General features: G+C 42.7%; 1 protein-coding gene across 1 annotated transcript; it reads right to left on the bottom strand.

Annotated features, from left to right (window-relative positions):
• Positions 1-5,552: 5,552 nt before the first annotated feature.
• LOC102441676 (PRAME family member 20-like) lies at positions 5,553-7,052 on the bottom strand. Its single transcript, XM_006083478.1, has 2 exons — positions 6,423-7,052; positions 5,553-6,170 (listed from the first exon to the last, which is right to left on the bottom strand). Exons 1-2 carry the CDS (start codon positions 7,050-7,052, stop codon positions 5,553-5,555), a joined length of 1,248 nt encoding a protein of 415 aa, XP_006083540.1.
• Between the last annotated feature and the right edge of the window lie 12,961 nt (positions 7,053-20,013).

Here is a 20,013-nt window from a genome sequence, read left to right as displayed (position 1 = left end):
GAATGAGGGGCTTCCTTCCCTTTATTCTGTAAATGTATACCTTCTGCAGCTCCCAGCTCCCTTATTCTATGGAAATGTACCTTCTTCAGCTCCCAGCTCCCTTATTCTATGGAAATGTACCTTCTGCAGCTGCCACCTCCCTTATTCTATGGAAATGTACCTTTTGCAGCTCTGTAGCCCTGCACTTTTCCCATGGACCCCCTAATTCCCAAAATTTCCTAAACCCGCCTATTTTACCCCAAAAAACTCCTTTCACAAGTACAATGCTCTTCCCTCTGCCCCCATCATCGTCAGAGCCCTAGCTGTGAGCCTATACCAGGGACAAGCACTATTATTCCATTTTTGCCAAAGAAAAACAGGGGCCATGAGGAAATATTGGTTTTGCTAATCAAAGTTAGACCTGTAGCAAGAGAAAAAAATCCTCAAAGGATTGAAAGGAGAAAAAGAGTAAAGACGCATGTACTCTTCCTCTGGCAGAGAGAAAAGTGGGAGCAGAGAGGAAGAAAAACAGGAGTGTTTCTGGCCCTGTGATTAAGCAATGAATTTACTAAGTGGCAGCTAATCCTCCACTTCGCCGCTGGGGCGCTGATCACTGGGAAGGGCAGTCCACTGCCCTAGGCACTCACATTTCCCACCACCACTCTTCCTTGTGTTCACAGAACCCTGGCTTTGGAAGAACAAAGTGCTTAACATATATTCAAACGATTGTTGTTATTAATAATTCCAACTGTTTAGATCCGCATAACTCGATTCCTCCTAAGAATTTAAACCTTTCACACATATTGTCTAATTCTTTCTCAGAAATTTTATTAGAAAAACGTTCCCAGGTTGCTATGGAAAAGTTCTTTAAAACATTTAAACATATCTCAGCCTAATCTATAGTCTTTCCCCCCTACCCCAGGCTAGCACATTTCCATTCTGATTATCTGCCTTTGAAATAGCAATTTTCAAACCAGAAACCTAAAAGCAACTGTAAACCTCCAATCTGTCACCAAACTCTTGCTTCCTTTCCATACCTCGGCTACAAGGTATGTAGAGGCAGCTCCTCTCCTGAGGGTTTCAAAAGTAGCTCAGGACCCACCTCCCCCAGCCATCCTCCCTTTGGTATTCATTTTGCTCCTGGTAAAATTAAGAGGTGAAAACAATAGTTACAATGCATTGAGTGCCTACTCTGCCCTGGGCATTGTGCTATTGCTTTATATACATTGTCTTATCTAATCCTTGTAGCAGAGACTTCTATTTGTCCCCTAGTATCATAGTCTAACCGCTTACAGTGAATATTACATACTAGAGGCCCAGTGCACGAATTCATGCACCAGTGGGATCCCTCAGCCTGGCCTGCGGGATCGGGCCAAAACCGGCTCTCCAACATCCCCAAGGAGTCCCAGATTGCGAGAGGGTGCAGGCCAGGCCAAGGGACCCCACCAGTGCATGATCGGGGCTGGGGAGGAACGCCGGAGGTTGGCCAGCCAGAGAGAAACCGCGGGAGGGCTCCAGAGGGCTCCAGGGCATGTCCAGCCCATCTTGCTCAGTCCCGATGGGCCAGACCCCAGCAGCAAGCTAACCTACTGGTCAGAGCATCTGCCCCCTGGTGGTCAGTGCACATCACAGCAAGCAGTTGAGTGGCCTTAGCATATCATTAGCTATATTACACTTTGATTGGTTGAACGGATGATCAGGTGACCAGACACTTAACATATTAGGCTTTTATTATATAGGACTAGGGGTCCCTTGGCCTGGCCTGCGGGGATAGGGCCGAATCCGTGCACCGGGCCTCCGATATCCCCCAAGGGGTCCCAGATTGTGAGAGGGCACAGGCCAGGCCAAGGGACCCCACTGGTGCATAAATCCGTGCACCGGGCCTCTAGTATTTTAATTAGAAGTAAATAAATAAATCCATGCACGGGGCCTCTAGTATTTTAATTAGAAGTAAATAAATAAACAAAGTGGGTTTATATATAGCACTGAGCCAATTATTAAAAATAGTGAGGTTTCTTTGCCTTGTTGAAATATATTTACATATATATGATAACTATGTATACATACAGTTATCCTAAAATGAGCTAATGTATTCATTTTTTATTTTTCATCAAACTTTTCTTTAACTAAAAAGCGATCACATCATTTTTATATTTCTTAAGCTAGTTAACTAACCATTCAGAGTTTTTTAAAAAAATGGCAAAACAACCACTTTGTCTCTTTGCCCAAAGCTTGACTTCGGGAGCTAAATTTTTAGTTGAAATTGAAGCCTGTATTCTTTTCCCAAGCATTCAACATTTATTACCTGGGAGACTTCTTTGTCAGCAGAGCACATATTAAACCAGTTAGTAGAAGTATGTTTAGATTGTATATGTTAATTTACATTTGACAAACTTGCTTCTCTGGTGCCTACTGGGACGCTAGCTAAATGTGCAGCCTGGTTGTATTTAACCAAACTCATATAAACAGAAAAGCCAAATCCCCACACAGGGCATAACAACATGAATTACATGATCCAGCGAGGGTTCCTGAGGGAAATGGCAGCTTCCAAGAAGAAAAGAAATTATTCAGTGTAAGTCACAGTCTTTGATGATTCATGTATTTTCCACTATGTGTGAGAGATAAAGAAGCACCCTTAGGAAGAGCACAGTAAGCAAAAATATAGGTAAATATAATAGTCTTATCTTCTTCTCTTGAGTCTTCTAAATTATGTTTAATGATTAAGGGCAAAATTATGATACTGTCTGATGTGGTTGTAAATGTATGCAGAGAAAATATTTAAGACATCTCTATTATGAAAAGGAAAAAGGGATATAAAGAGAGGTAAAATTTGTACACTTTAGGAAAAACTGGCAAAATGATGAGACCAACAGTCAGTGATAAGGAGAGAGAGAGAGAGAGAGAGAGAGAGAGAGAGAGAGAGAGAGAGAGAGAGAGAATGCGAAACACTATAGGTAAGTCAAAATAAAATTCTACAAAATGTTCAAGTAAACCACAGAATGACAGGAAAAGAAAACAGAGAACTTCAAAAAATAATAAAACAGAGAAAACAAACAAAAAGCAAAAGATAAAATGACAAATTTAAACTTTAACATAACAATATTACATTAAATATAAATAATATGGTTGAAAGTTAAAGGACAGAAAAAGATATGTCATGCAAACATTAGTCAAACAAAAGCAGGAATAGCTGCATCAATATCAGATAAAGTTGACTTCAGAGCAAAAAAAATTATCAGAGACAGAGAGAGACATTATACAATGTTAAGAAGGATCAATTAACCAACAAAACATAGCAATCCTAAATGTGAATGTACCAAACAACACAACTGTGAAATATATAAAGCAAAAATTCGTAAAATTGAAAGGAGAAATAGACAAACCCAAAAGTAGAGCTGTAGACTTTAACACCCTTCGAGTAACAATTTATAGTACAACCAGACAGAAAATCATCATGGATAAAGTACTCCAAACCATCAATCAGCAGAATCTAATCAGCCTTTGTAGAACACTCTACCCAACAAAGGCAGAATACACATTCTTTCCAAGTGTCCACAGAACATATACCAAGATAGACTATATTATGAACCATAAAACAAACCTCAACAAATTTAAAAGAATTAAAATCATACAGAGTGTGTTCTGTGACCAAAATAGAATTAAACCAGAAATTAGTAACAAAGATAACAGGGAAATCTCCATACACTTGGGAATTAAACAAGACACTTCTAAATAATCCATGGTTCAAAGAGGAAGTCTCACTTATGACCCCAACCTCTGCACATTGTCACCAAGCGCTCTCTGTTCACTGTCACGTCAGCTTTGAGAACCGTGCTCTTATTGCATGACCTGCTAGACCAGCTTTAGGAAGGACCTCGGATGTCATGATATCAGAAACCATGAGAAAAGTCAATCGCTGTCCCACCACAAAAATAGTATTTTTCCTTGGGTAATTCTCAAAATTCCTTTATGTGGGGGGTCAAAACTATTATTTCTCAGGTAGAGGCAAGTCAAAATACAAACGCCTTTGAAATTTATAGAAATAAACATGGTAAACCCTAAGTTCTTTAAGTAACCATTGATTAAAATTAACGTACTAGGGATCTAATTGTACAGCTTGGTGACTATGGTTAACAGTACTGTATTATATACTTGAAAGTTACTGAGAGAGTAGATCTTATGTTCTCACCAAACATACACAAAAAAATGGGAATTATGGCCCTAGCTGGTTTGGCTCAGTGGATAGAGCATCGGTCCACAGACCGAAGGGTCCCGGGTTCCATTCCAGTCAGCCCAGGCCCTGGTCAGAGCACGTGCAGGAGACAACCAATCGGTGTGTTTCTCTCACATCAATGTTTCTCCCTGTCTTTCTTTCTCTCTTCCACTCTATATAAAAATCAATGGAAAAAAAATATCCTCAGGTAAGGATTTAAAAAAAAATTTTTAATGTAATTATGTGAGGTGATGGAAGCGTTTACTAATTTTATAATTTCACAATATATACATATATCAAAACACCATGCACACACCTTAAACTTACACAATGTTTTATGTCAATAATATCTCAATAAATCTGGGGGAAAATAAAATCGTTTTTGATAGAAGAGCTTTGAGAGATTGAGAAGCTTTGAACTAGTGCCATGAGACCTTGAGAATACTCTGCACAGAACTAACGATTACACCTTGTAATAGAAATAAAAGAACTGGAAAATATTTACCAGTCAGTTAACTTGAAGCCACTAAAAATACAAACATAAGATAGGATGAAGGGTTAGAATAATTTTTTGTCACATTTATACTTTTTCTGTATTTTGTCATCATAAAATTCAGTAGTTCATGCACAGAGGTCTCATGGGGTTTTACTCTAACCATAATGATTAATGATTACACAACCTCTAACCCTGAGACTATAAAATATTTACTTAAATGTCCATTGTAGAAAATTGCATTTACCAATCATTGTTTATTGGTTATAGGAAATTGCATTTTGTAATATTTAACTCCCAACAATTTCACTGAGCTTGTTATAAATAAGTCAACCAGTATAAAAACTATTCAGATCCTCTTGGGTTTAGTTAAAGTCACCTGTATTTTCCCTGGTACCAATCATTATATGAGAAAATATAAACAGTAAGTATGACAGAGATATTTTATTTTATTTTATTTTATTTTATTTTATTTTATTTTATTTTATTTTATTTTATTTTTGGCCTTTGAAATTGTCTTCATTTCTGATCATTCCTTACAACCATCCACCCAAGGATTAACTCCCACACATGCACCTCGAGCCCAAATACCCCGCCCCCCCCCCCCCCCAAGCACATCAGATTCATATTTCTGATTCTAGGACACTTGCCCCCTGAGGTCCCATGAACTCCCCAACATTTGCCCCTGTAATCGTGGACCTGGGCTTGGTCCCTTCCTTTCCCCGTTCACAGGAGCATGAATCTGGAACATGGGTGCCCCCTGCATAAAGCACCTGGTTCTACATTACAGCTTCCAAGGGACCAGAACAAAGCTGCTGAGGGTTCCCACTGAGCAGGGTCATTACAGGGGCACAGCACGGCTACATGTCATGAAAACTCCACGTCATAAACTTTACTTTTGCCACATTTGCCAAGACAGATGGCCCTGGGCTGTCCTAACTCCCTCAGTATCCCCATGAGCTCAGCCCGGATCTGGGCAAGTCTCTCCTTGTTGACAGTCCCCTGGATCCTGTAACACTCCAGGGGGACAGGGTACAGCTCGAGCTCTAAACTGCGCAGCCCGGCTGTGTGGCGCAGCAGCTTCTCCACGGTGGCCACGGAGAAGTTGTTCTCAGAGATGGTGAAGACCCTGAGCTGGTGACAGCGGCTCAGGACAGGCAGGATGGCCTCAACTTGGGAGTCCACCATCCCACAGTTATCCAGGCCCAAGTCCTCGAGTGTGGGTGCCACTGCCTCCAGCAGAGCTCGGAGGGGCTCAAGACTAAAATCCGCAAGGCTGAGGCCAAATAGATGCAGGGACTTCAGCTGCCTGAGGTTCGGGCACTGGAACAGGTGTGTCAGGTCTGAATGCGTCAGCCGATGGCAATTTGTTACGGAGAGTTTGTCCAAGGGGGTCTGCAGGCACCTGAGCATCTGGTCCAGACGGCCTCGGAGGAAGGAGGGAGAATCCATGTTGAGGTCCTGGAGGTGCCGCAGGCTGAGCATCTGAGAGAGGAATTGGGAAAAGGATCCCTGCTCCTGCTGTTTCCTGTCCCAATCCTCTTCCTCCTCCCACTCCTGCTCCTCCCACTCCTCCCACTCCTGCTCCTCCCCCTCTTCCTCCCCTATCTCTTCTTCTTCCTCCTCCTCCTCTGTCAACATGTGAATGTGGGAGAGAGAGAGTCTCTGCAGGTTACTCATCTGACCCAGGTAAAGAGCAAACGTCCCCAGGGTGGGCAGGTCCCAGGTGCACTTTACTTTCACCTCCTGGATGCAGTCCAGCTGCACCCCATCCAGGACCTTCCTGACCCTCTGGAAGGGCACCTCAGAAATCCTCAGCGCCTTGCAGCACAGGTGTAGCAACCCTTCCCTCTGCTGGGCCCATTGGATGATGTACATGAAAAACTCATCCCCGTCTCTTTCATTGAAGTCAAGGTCTAGGAACACCTCCAAGGGAGCCAAGGGGTGCTCCATGTTGGGGCTGGAGCTGTGCACAGCCACTGGTTCCGTCGGTGAGCAATTCTGGGTGCTGTCTCCACACCACATTCTCCAGAAGTTGGCACCCGAGTTCCTTAAATCCAGCACCCGCAGTTTCCACCTCCTGGGCCGAACCTCCTGAGCAATCAGAACGTCAAGCCCATCCAACATGGCTTTTAAGACCTTATCCAGGGACAACTGTGACAGGCAGCCCAGAGGGAGAATGGTGAAGGGCCAGGCGTGCACCATGGCCTTCAGGGGCTTCCGCTTTCTCCTACGGTAGGCCTGAATGAAGAGTGGTGGGAAGAGCTCAGCAGGCAGGTACTCCAGAGCTGTGATGGCTGAGGCCTGGTCCCTCAGCAGGCTCCTTCCTGCCAGCCTCAGGAGTGTGGGTGGGGTCCAGATACTCATCTTCAAGGTGCTCAGAAAGGAATCCTGCAGAAACTTCTGCTGTGACTGGGTTGGCTGGGGCTCAGATCTCAGACCTGGTGGAGAACCACGGCACTGACTGCACAGCTGGAGGCCTCTGAATCTCTCCTCTGGTGCCTGAGGTTTTTATTCACCTCCTCAAATGTTAACATCCAATCAGAACCCTCAGTCTCCATCCCTTAATCTCATTGGGATTACTTCCTCTCTCCAGATTAAAGGATTGAGAGAAAGTTAGGGAGGGGCAGGGTTGAGGCCTGGCTCATGGATTCCTTCCACAGACACTGACTGAGGTTGACTGATGGCCTCCAGTTGTCATCCTCAGTGTGGGACAATGAAGGTGTAATGGTTAACTGATGTTAAATAGGAAAAAACACAACCTGAGAGCGTGGTGGCTGCGGGTCTTTGGCCACATTAGAGTAATCCAAATGTATCCACAGTTAAACAGCCAACGCCCACAGCTGACACCCTTTGGTGTCATCCCCAAAGAAAACAAATGAAATGTGTCCATGCATCAAGTGAGGTTTTATGTCAGATGACATAGCAGATCATGATCTCCACAGGAATCAAGGGGTGGGCAATTGAGCATGTGAGTGGCCCTTCATACCCCAAGGCTTGTGTGAGGGAGGTCAGGTAAGAATCACCATGAGAAGCAGGGTCAGGGCTGGGCAGGGTGGGGGTGGGCCCTCCTAATGGAACCCTATGAATGACGCAGGGCCAAGTAAAAGATGGGTGTTTTTTCTTGGAAAGAAGAGAGATGGAAAGACTCTTCTCTGGGTGAATTTAGGAAAAAAGAAGGAAAGCTGGAGTAGAGACAGTGCCATCCTAGAGGGCAAAGGGAGAGATTCCATCTTCTTTCCCTCCCAGGAGGAAAAGGTGGGTCTCCTCTGGGAAAGAAGAGATTCCATCTTCTCTCCCTCCCAGGAGGAAAGGGTGGGTCTCCTCTGGGAAAGATGAGATTAGCTCAGCAACTGGGTGGAGAAGATTAAATCTAAGAATGTGATTAGAGGGAAAGAGGCCAGGCCTTGGAGTCAAACATTTTCAATCCTGAAAGGCACTGAAGGCAGATGCATGGGCTCTTTGGGATCTTGAAGCCAGAGAAAGAAATAAACATGGACCAATCACAAGTAACCCTGTCACATCATGGAAGCAAGTGCCTTCCCTCCATGGCCCCATTCCTGCCCTCATGGCACCCCTTCACTTCACTACACCCAAAATCATCTCCCTTATGACCACCAGCCCCCAAAGTCTCCACTTCAGTAAGCCTGCCCCCCAATATCACTCAGTCCTATATTTGTCTGACATCCATGTGGTCTGCTGGACCAGAGGCTTTTTTTTTATTATTCTTTATTAGTTAAGGTATTACAAATGTGTCCTCATCCCCCCGCCATTAACCCCCAACCTCCCCCCCCACACACACTCATGCTCTCATCCCCCTGTTGTGCATGTCCATTGGTTTGCCTACAAGTCCATCGGTTGATCTCTTCCCCTTACCCCCTCCCTCCTCTACCTTCCTTCTGGTTGATGGTTTCCTTTGCTGTACAAATCAAAACGACAATGCAGTATCAACTCACACCTGTCAGAATGGCTATCATCAACAAATCAACAAACAACAAGTGTTGGAGAGGATGTCTTCTGCAAATAAGGACAGTTTTACTTCTTCTTTTCCAATTTGGATGCCTTGTATTTCTTCTTCTTGTCTGATCGCAATGGCTAGTACTTCCAGTACTATGTTGAACAGGAGTGGTGAGAGGGGGCATCCCTGTCTTGTTCCTGTTTTTAGGGCGAATGGTTTTAGTTTTTGCCCATTGATCATGATGTTGGCTATGGGTTTGTCATATATGGCTTTTATTATGTTGAGGTATGATCCCTCTATTCCTATCTTGCTGAGAGTTTTTATCAAGAAAGGGTGTTGGATTTTGTCAAATGCTTTTTCTGCATCAATTGATATGACTGTGGTTTTTTTCTCTCAATTTGTTTATGTGATGTATTACGTTTATTGATTTGCGGATATTGTACCATCCTTGCATCCCTGGGATAAATCCTACTTGGTCATGGTGTATGATCTTTCTGATGTACTGCTGGATCCGATTTGCTAGGATTTTGTTGAGGATTTTGGCATCTATGTTCATGAGGGATATTGGCCTGTAATTCTCTTTCATTGTGTTGTCTTTATCTGGTTTTGGTATTAGGGTGATGCTGGCTTCATAGAATGAGCTGGGAAGTGTTCCTTCCTCTTGAATTTTTTGGCATAGTCTGAGGAGGATAGGTTTTAGGTCTTCCTTGAATGTTTGGTAAAACTCCCCTGACAGAGACATTTTAAAACAACGCAAAATAACCTCAACTTTCTCCTCTGTGGCCCTAAAGTTTAAGTGGCTGAAATCTGTGCCTTCCTTTGGGTTATAATTGGGGAGAAGAGCTAGAGGGCAGTAGAGCCCAGTGATCTCTCAAGGGAAAGGGTCCCACATGCAGAGTAAGATGGAGATGTGGGGTGATTCAGAAGGGGAAGAAGAGTGTTGCTGTAGAGAGACACTATAGGAGAGTGATACTGCATCCAGCCTTTGCTGTTCCATTGACCTGGGTTCAAGTCCTGGCTCTGCCTTCTGCTCATTCACCTTATCATCAAACAACGTGCTTAATCTCCCTCAGCCTCAGTTTTCCCAACTATAAAGTAATGATATTAATGGTCAACTCATGGAGGCGGAAGACTTGAGAGGTCTATAAAGTGTTCCACTCAGTTCTTAGCATATAATAATGTTTGATAACTGCTAGTTTCTATTTTTGTTGTTGTTGTCAGTGTTTTTATCTTCCCATTTCACCATTTCACTTACGTCCAGTCTTGGTGACAAAAAATGAGACTCAATGGGGGCACTCTCTACCTGCCCTCCCCTCCGCCCTGGGGTAGCCACAGAGTTTCCAGAGTGGCCTCACTGATGTAGAGGGTCTGCAGTGGCTTGTCCTGGCTCATCTTTCTCACTGAAATTCTCCACCCAGGGCTCTGACATGACAGACATATCTTCTGGGCATCCTGTCAAGCATGGTCAAAGGCCAGACTAAAACATCCCCTGCCATCAGGGTACTGTGATGAGAGCACAAGATCGGGAGTCAGACATCTGAATACCATTTGCTCACTGTCTACACTTGGCCAATTAGCTCTTCTCTAGAGTCGTTAACTTAAACTGGGTTTACTACCACCCACCTTTAAGATTCATCGTGAATGTAAAGTACTCTTCCCAATGTAGGTGACAAAACAAATGATACCTATCACTACTGTTACATTGGTGAGAGCTTCTATTGAATTCTCCCTCGGGTTTTAAGAAATATCGATGATTCGAGAACCGGAATCAAGTTCAAAGATCGTGCCTCCACCCACATGCACTTACACAGAAGCAGACTATTTCAACCCACCTAACTCGCAAAGGCTCCAAGCCTTTATCTTTTACATGTTACCCTTTTCCGAGTTTTCCCTGTTTCCGGATGCATGTATGTGTTTATGACTTAGATACGTGGTTGTGGCCACTGCTGTGGTTTCCATCCCATGAAGAGGAAAGTTGGCCCTGCACCATAAGACCAAGCCCTTCTTCCAAAGTGAGAAGGGAACTGGTCCTCTGTGTTACATCTGGTTATGGGAGGAAGGGTCCTCAGCAGGTGCTTATTGATACAGCGCTTTAAATTCACAAACAAAACCACTTTGTCTAGGATGGCTGGGTCTCAATGAGTTCAAGATTCTGCTGCCACACTGTACCCAGACACTTAACCCTCATTTGTTTTCTTTTTTTTAATCCTCACACAAGAAATGAGGGTGTTTTTCCCATTAATTTTGAGAGAGAGAGAGAGAGAGAGAGAGAGAGAAAATTAATGTGTTCGAGACACATTGATTGGTTGCCTCCCACTGGCGCCCTGACCAAGAATTGAACATGCAACCGAGGTATGTGCCCGTGACCCTTTGGTCTGTGGGCCAACACTCCAACCATTGAGAAACCGGCCAGGACACTGAATCCTCATTTTAAAACCATATTTTCCTTGCCCAATTCCTTCTTCCTTCTGTTGAGTTCTCTCTCAGTGGCTTCCATCCCTCCCTAGAATAGGACTTCAGTCAGACACACATGCACAGGGATCAACCCATCAGACATATCTATAAATGTTTCAATGCCCACTGTGGACAGCAATGAAGTCCTTTTCTCCTAGGCAATTTGAAAATAAGTTGTCGCCAATAGTTCCATGGGGTTAGCAATGTCTCCTGCTATTCACCATGAGTCCCAGCTTAGCCATGCCAAGACCCACCCTATTATAATAGGTGAGGAAAACTCAAGGGTAAGTGATTGAGCCAGGACACACAAGCTGCTGGTGGCAGGGAAGGTGGGGGTGGGGGGGAGAAAGAACTCTAGTCCAGGGCTCACTTCACCGCACGGCCCCCTTTCATTACACAAGCTCCCTCCTCTGTGCTGATGCCTTTGATTTAGTCAGATGGTTGGCACATTTTTTGTGTGTTGTTTTTTGCCAAAAAGATGCTTTGCTTTCCAAAAATTTCAAATTAAACAGTTGGTAACTGTTTCTTAAGATAAAGAGAATTGAATTCTTACAAGGCATTGTAGAAAGCAACTTGACAGGACTGTGTTGTTTCTGTTTCCTATCTCTGGATGCCAGATGCCTGCTTTCTCCTGTCTAACCAAGGGGCGTTTGTGATTGAGTCTGAATTCTCAAACATTGTTTCCTGGAAAAGACCTTAGAGCCACTGGTGGGTCTGGGGGAAAAGGGAAAACACTTTGCCAACCCAGCATTGGCATGCTCCGAGGCCCTTTAGAGTCCTGAACTCAACCTTGAGTGCTAAAAGTATTTTGGCAATTGCTGAGTTTCAGAAGCAAAGGGGAACTAAGACTTGGGGCTCTGCCTACTTAGGGGGAAAAAAAGCAGTCCAACGCTCCAAACAACTGTGTTAACCAGTGTCACCTTTCAAATAAAAACTTAAATTTTAATCATCCAGTTACATATTGGTAGCAGAGTATTTGATATAGTTTAGGGCAAAATGTTTTTTACTAATATTTTACCAGAATTTTTATTTTCCATGTGGTAAAGCATTTTGCAGGAATCTTCCATTTCCCCAAGTAACTTAAGATAAACCAGTCCAAAGAAACACAAATGGAGATAAACACACATTTATGTGACCACCTGTTAGAGGAGTTAACTCAGAGCTGACTATGCACATTCACTATTCTGGAGAACAGCTAACATTATACCCTTGGCTTCTCAAGGAAACATAGCATCTCCAGTTGTTAAGCTCTTTCACTAACCTGTGATTCTTTTACAGTCCATTCCTGTTTCCAACCCTTCCCAGAACCCCCTTTCATACATAAAAACACGGATCCATATGCAAAATGGGAGAACTTCTGCATTAGTTTGCTCAGGCTGCCATAACAAAACACTACATATTGGGTGGCTTAAAGCAACAGAAATTTCGCACAGTCTGAAGTCCAGAAGTCCAAGATCAAGATATTGGCAGGTTTGGTTTCTTCTGGGGCCTCTCTTCTTGGCTTGCAGGTGGCTGTCATCTTGCTGTGTGTCCTCACATGGCATTCCCTCTCTGCACGTGCCCTGTTGTGGATCTCTCTGTGTGTCCTAATCTCCTCTTTTTATAAGGACACCAGTTAGATTGAATTAGGGCCCCACTCTATTGGCCTCATTTTAACTTAATCGCCTCTTTAAATGCCCTATCTCCACATACAATCCCATTATGAGGCATTGGGGGTTAGAGTTTCAGCATATGAATTGGGAGTGGGGGCAGGAGGACACAATTCAGCCCTTAACAGCTTGTCTTTATAAGTTTCCAAATTACATGAAACAATAAAGTAGTCCATTCCTAATTTAACAAAAGTCCTGTGGGTTTGAGGGGGCTGTGCCGAAACATACAGCCAGATCTAATGTGTGGTTTAATTTTGGAGACTCATGCTTCATGTCATGGATAAATGATCTCTGTGTGAAAATAATACCTCAGCTGAAACTTGAATATTGGGAAGTAGCCAGCCATGTGAAGTTTCTGAATATGAAAGCTCCAGGTAGGAAAAAAACTGCAAATGCAAAAGCTCTGAGGTGGGGATGAACTTGGTGTGTTTAAGAAACTGAAAGAAGGTTGATGTGGCTGGAGCAGAGAGAGCAGGAGGAGGTGGGTCAGAGAGATGGACATAACCATGTCACATAGGTCTTCAAGGCCCTGGAAATAAAGAAGTCTGAATTTTATACTAAATTCAATGAGAAGCCCTTGGTGGGCGTTAAGATGGGAGGTGATATGATCAGATTTATGATTTATTTTGGCGGCTGTTTGGAAAAGGGATTAGAGTGGGACAAAAATGGAAGCTGACAGGACAGTTAAGAGACCATTAAAATAGTCCAGATAAGGGATATTGATTGTTTAACCTACAGGTGACAGCTGTAGAAATAGAAAGTTAATATGTTTTTAGATGTATTTTAGAGATGGAACTGATTAACTAGATGTGACAAATTGTAACCAGACAACCAAGGGGTCCGGGCTGCCTGTCACTACTTCAGCCAATTCAGCAGAGACAGGGATGAATCATATATGAGCATTTATTCCAATCATGCTGGCAGTATGGGAGAGCAGCAGGTCATCCACAAAAATCTGCTCTGCACCACCCCATAAGCCAGCTGCTTATATTGGGTAGAAGGACAAAGATTATGTGGGGAAGTAGGAATTACAGGCATGGAAAAGTAGGCATGGGATAATCATTATAGGTTACAAGTTATACAGGCTGGCAGGAAGGGGGGATTAAAGGAGGGGGTCGCAAGAGGGTGGACACCTCCAGGCACCCCAGGACCTGATTATAGGTAATAGGGAGTTGCAAAGAGCAGGTGCCTTCTGGACTAGATTGTTTCAGCCACGAGGTTGTAAATCTTTCCATAATGATAGGCAGTTCTTGGGACAGGAGGATGGACTGCATTCCGATGTTAGCTCCCATGTCCCAGGGTATACAACTCCAAGCCAGGTGAAAATGTGCTTTTTCTAATCAGAACAGAACCATCATGGTTAACAGAGCATGATTCATATTTCCTATAATTGTAGCTGGTCCCCAATATTCTATTTCTGCCCCTAATAATATGAGAAAAAGAATGGAATGATTCTCAGGTTTTTCTCTTAAGAAACTGGGAAGGGGTAACACTATTTCCTGAGAAAGAGACTGAGAGAAGAACAGTTTAGGGAGAAGAAAATGAAGAGAATAAAGAGTTCTCTTTGGGGTCCATTACATTTAAGATGCCTATTAGACAACCAAGTCAGGGAGCAGCTTGACATCAAATAGGCAGTTTGATTTATGAGCTTGCAGCTCAAGGAAAGGTCAAGACTGGAGATTTACATATGGGAGTCATCTGCATATAGATGGTTTTAACATCATGAGACTAAATGAAATCCACCTACACTAGGGAAATAGTGTAGCTACAGAAGAGGATCCAGGAAAAAGGATGCCAGAAAGTCAAGCAAAGATGGAGCCAGTTAAGACATTAAAAGAGCATCCAATGAGATGAGCGGGAGAATCAAACATAAAATAAAATAAAAAACTGCTGTTATAGAAGCCAAGCAAAAAAATAATAATAATAACTACCTGGGTTAACTTTACTGTGAAATTAGTACAGATAGTTCAGAAGGTTTGCTGAGTTGCTTAGCCCCTGAAATCAGTAATTTCTATCTCACTATTCCCCATAGAAAGAAAAACGGCAGGGTCATGGACACAAACTGCCTCCCAAATGCATGCCGTTAGTCTCCTAGGAAGATGATGAGTATAATAATAGCTTAGCTTCCTCCTCTCAACCACTGGGGTAAATCATGTCTCATTTGCATGAACTCACAGTTGGTTAGAGCGTGTCTTGATACGCCAAGGTTGCAGGTTCAATCCACATACAAGAAGCAACCGATGAATGCATAAATAAGTGAAACCACAAACATCCTCCCCCCCCCTCTCTCTCTCTCATCATATATATGAATATCAAGCTTCAGACTACCATCAGACAGGCCACAGATGATGAATGTGGATGGTCTGTTTACTATTAACTGGGTTGTCCTTGGGGATGTATTTTAAATGAAATATTGTTATGACCATTACCTTCAATGAAAATAGTTTGACCGGCTAAAACTACTAGCTAACTCAACTCTACATGACTAGCCACTTGCCTACTTATAAAGCCATCATGGGTAAGAACATGTAAAAAATCAAATAACATATAAAAAACCACCAGAACTGGTTTGGCTCAGTGGATAGAGTGTCGGCCTGCAGACTCAAGGGTCCCAGGTTCAATTCCGGTCAAGGGCATGTACCTTGGTTGCGGGCACATCCCCAGTGGGGGGCGTGCAGGAGGCGGCTGATCGATGTTTCTCTCTCATCGATGTTTCTAACTATCCCTCTCCCTTCCTCTCTGTAGAAAATCAATAAAACATATTTAAAAAAATTAAAAACCTCATTGATCACATAAATCACCTCATTTCCCACATTAACTGTGTCCTATAATAAGACAGTATTTTAGTAATATAAAGTTTCCAAGAAGAGCCATTTGCAATTCTGCACCAACTTTAACAGACCTCCATCACAACACTTCAAGTTATGTCTTGAGATGTCACAGTTGGAAACCTTTAGGGATTGTTTGCTTGCTTGTTTTAATTGATATTGTTATAGTTGAAGTGATGCAGATAGTTATTAGGTATTTGAATAACAAGGAGGAAATTAAATAAAATTCTCAAGTCACCCACACAAACCTTAATAAGTCCATCAAAGTACATATATTGTACATAAAAGTATACAAATTAGTTGATTCAGTATATTTCCATCCTCAAATGGAGAAAAATTTAATTTCCCCATTCGTTAAAATATACTGGTATGTACATAATATTCCTCACAAGCTTTGCACACAGGAGGGTCTCAAATCCTCTGAAGACTACCTGTACTCCCACTATCCCAGAGTTTCCAAGTTAAACACTCTGGACTTAGAATATTTTCTCCTACAGGGCGTACCCCTTCTCCTTATTTGCCATGCGGAACTAGAACTTTCAGTTTCCCAGAATGTAGTCTTAAGAGACACTGCTTATGTTGTTTTTGTTGTTGTTGTTCTCTAGGAAAATGGGCAAGCCCCATTGAGGACTAGAGTTCACATCCCACAGTACATGGGGCTGGAGATGCTGGGAGCTGTCCTGCGTCCTGAAAATCCTGAACCAGCACCACCAGGAGCTGTCCAAGGTTCCAAATGTCTTAGAAGAGTGCTTCTCAAAGTAAGGTCTACTCTACAGACTATCTGTATCAAAACTAACTGGGTATGCTTGTTAAAATACAAATAAATTCTTAGTCAATCCCAGAACTACTGAGTCAGAGTATTTATAGGTAAGACTCATGAATCTGCATTTTGAGATTCTTATGTCACCAGCGAAGATGATGTCTCACAAATGTCAGTACCACTTTTTAGGACTGAGGACCACTTATTCGCATTGAACTCACTGATCACTGTAAATGTATCTGATGCCTTTAATATTATCTGTATTAACACTCATGATGAGTGATTAGTCCTGAAAAAAGACATTAACCAAATTTCTTCCAAATGGTTTCTGTCACAATTTGGCACCAAACAAATACAAAAATTCAGCCCCATCAAGGAATCTCAGGAAAGGCAAACCACTTTTTAAATCAACTTCCTTGATCTTTTAGCAGGTCTTTCCTATTCATCCAAACTAGTAATGAAAATCACTATAAGCACAACCAATATGTAACAATCACTCACTCTGTGCCATCTATCAAATCCATGACAGTGAGAATAGTAGTAAACACAACAAAAGTATACTCATTATTTACTACATACCAAATACTGTTCAAAGTTCATCACACAATTGTCTCATTTAATCCTTATAATATAATATACCCGTGATACCAAAAGGGCAGGGAAAATTGCACCTGGTTGGTAGCCATTTATAGGTGTTGTCATATAAATATATGATACTAAAGCTAATACTTTGAGATATTTTTTTAAATGTTTGGAAATGGGGGGAATATAAATGTCCTTATTGACTCCTTGTTGTGTTCCTGGCACTTTAGTATGTTTTCTTCATTAAAGCATTACAACTGTTTATGAGTGTGCTATCCCTATTTTAACAGCTTTATTGAGATACTGATATACAATAAACTGCACATATTTAAAGTGTGCAACAGGGTTTTTTATAGGTGTATACACCCGTGAAACCATCACCTCCAATAGTTTCCTTGTGCCCTCTGTAATCCTCCCTCCTACCCCTCTTTAGTTGCTTGTCCCAGACAACTACTAGTCCACTTCTGATGCTATGGATCAGTGTGTATTTTCTAGAATTTTATCTAAATGGAATCATATAATGTGTACTCTTTTTGTTTGCCATCTTAAACTCGGCATGATTATTTTGAACCATGTTATTGCATTTATCAGTAGTTCATTCCTTTTTACTGCTGAGTAGTATTTCAATTATCTCCATTTTATAGATAAGGAAAATGTGAAAATAAGCAACTCATCTAAGATCGCACAGTAAAGGACTAGATTCAAATGTAAATCTGCCCAACACAAAAGCCCCAGATTTCCCCACTAAAATTATACTTTTCATTTTTAACTGAGAAGTAATTTTATATACATCTTCAGCATGGGAAAGATATAACCTCCAGAATGAGTAGAACATACTGATCACACACAAAAATAGGTTGTTGGATGATTAGAGAGGATGTCAACTGTTCTACCCACCATGCTAACTTTCAAAACCTCAACCCTTGGGCTTCCCATTATTAATAAATGACCATTATTAAGTCATTCATCCCAAAAGAACCCAGGATCCTGATGCTGCCGAAGTACATGGAGATCATCATATACAGGGCTGCAGCTAGAATCCTGACTTATAGGCCAAAGGGAAGGCAGTATATGGAGCAGTCAGATTTACAGTAGCTCTGGGAAGCATCCAAGGAATTCTGAAGACCTCATTAAACTGCGTCACTTGTATGGCTGCCCCTGCTAAGTAATTAGAAACAGAAGAAGAGATGACAACGAGAAAATGGAAAAGAACAGAATGGTGAACCACCCTTGCCAAACTCCCAACTGCTCATTGGTGATCTCAGGTACCCATAACTCATGGAATATAAAAACTTAACACATTACATTTTTCCATGACCCTCAACACATTTTTGAGGAGCAATTAATAATATTAGTCACTAGTATTTATACAATGTTTATTGTGTGCCAGACACCATACAAGAGAATCTTATTCCATGTCCATTGCACTAACAAGGAAACTAATTCTCAGAAAATATAAGTGACTTGTTCAAGGTCACACAGCCAGAGACTAACTCATAGACAAAATTCAGATCTCTGAGTCTTAGTCCAGTGGTCTTCCCATGACTCACAAGGACTCCAAACTGCTCTCCACCCAGCCACCTCCACACACTTTTACCATCATTGGTCCCATCACAGGCTTACCCTAGAGCCATGGTCGGCAAACTGCGGCTCGCGAGCCACATGCGGCTTTTTGGCCCCTTGAGTGTGGCTCTTCCTAAGCCTTAGGAGTACCCTAATTAAGTTAATAACAATGTACATACCTACCTACATAGTTTAAGTTTAAAAAATGTGGCTCTCAAAAGAAATTTCAATCGTTGTACTGTTGATATTTGGCTTTATTGACTAATGAGTTTGCCGACCACTGCCCTAGAGTATATGTTGACCTAGGACATTCAGTTTCACACCCACTGTCACCTTATCTCACCCCATCAGAACATATCATTCTGTGTGTCCTGCCCTCAGAATACTGTTCAACACTAGAGTCAACTTAAAAGATATTCCAATATCTTCTGCACCAAAGAGCTAATTATTACAATCCTATGCTTTTCTGGGCTGCCAACGGGGCTTAAGAAAAGACTGATGAAAATGGTGGGCAGGACTGGGATGCAGGACCAGATTTCCCAAGCCTGGCCTTCACACGTGAGAACGTCACAGATTTATAGACACTAATTCTAAGCACAGAAAACTCTATTCCTCTTTCGGAGGGGCCAACTTGGGCTGAGGTGGCCTTTTGCCTAGAAGAGAAAGAAGGGACGTACTAATTATTATAGTTAAATAATAAGAGTAATCATAGGAGCCAACATTTACCAATTGCTATATACTATTGGGTGTTTTTACTAGAATTGTCTCAACCCACATTTCCATGAACTGAGTGCCAGTGCTGGTCTCATTTACAGATGAGGAAACTAAGAGACGGGGCTAAGGAATCTGAGAATCAACAGCTGGTCTTGCAAACTCCAGAACACTCACTCTTAACCCGTTCATAGATCCCCACCAGTTCGCTTTTATTACGCACCCATTATGTGCCTGGCACTGCACGAACTTCAGGCATATCAATTTATTGAAACTTCACAACAACCCTGAGGGAGGTAGCATTATTCCCATTTTACAGATGAAACGCAGTCGAGAGAAAGAAAAAAGAAGAAACTGAGGAAGTGTAAAGCTGGAACCTACCACAGGCAGTCTGCCCCGAGAGCCTGCGCTCTCATCCAACATGGCTCGTTCCTATTCGAGTCTTTCTAGCTTAAAAGGCTTTGCAGTTCAGATGCCAAAAAGCCATTGCGCAGCGACCCGGCAGCAACAGCACCAGGCGTTGCCCCTGCACACCACAAGGGGGCGCCTCAGACCTGGGGGGTGGGGGTCGGCTGGAAGCCAGGCCCCTCCCCTCACTGCACCCTCTGCTCGCCCAGCAGCCAATCCGAAACGTTGGTGACTGCGCAGCACTCACTGTGGGACCGCTGTGAGGAAGGCTGGGTGATTCTAAGGGGCATCTGGTTTCCAACGATGGAAAGCGATGCGCACAGGACAGGAAAGCTACACAAGAGGCTGTGGCTCACAAGAGAGGGCTCACAGGCATTTTACCTGAAAAAGTCCAGGTGGGAGGTGCTCTGACCCG

Source organism: Myotis lucifugus, unplaced genomic scaffold (genome assembly GCF_000147115.1).
Source record: "Myotis lucifugus unplaced genomic scaffold, Myoluc2.0 scaffold_6, whole genome shotgun sequence".
Classification (NCBI taxonomy): domain Eukaryota; kingdom Metazoa; phylum Chordata; class Mammalia; order Chiroptera; family Vespertilionidae; genus Myotis; species Myotis lucifugus.
The sequence above is the reverse complement of the archived record's forward strand: the minus strand, read 5'-3'. Positions and strand labels throughout refer to the sequence as shown.

Coding starts and splice junctions, on each gene's coding strand:
- LOC102441676 (XM_006083478.1), bottom strand. CDS start 7,052: ATGAGTATCTGGACCCCACCCACACTCCTGAGGCTGGCAGGAAGGAGC. Junction 6,171..6,422: donor ACTGCATCCAGGAGGTGAAA/GTAAAGTGCACC, acceptor TTCCTCTCTCAG/ATGCTCAGCCTGCGGCACCT.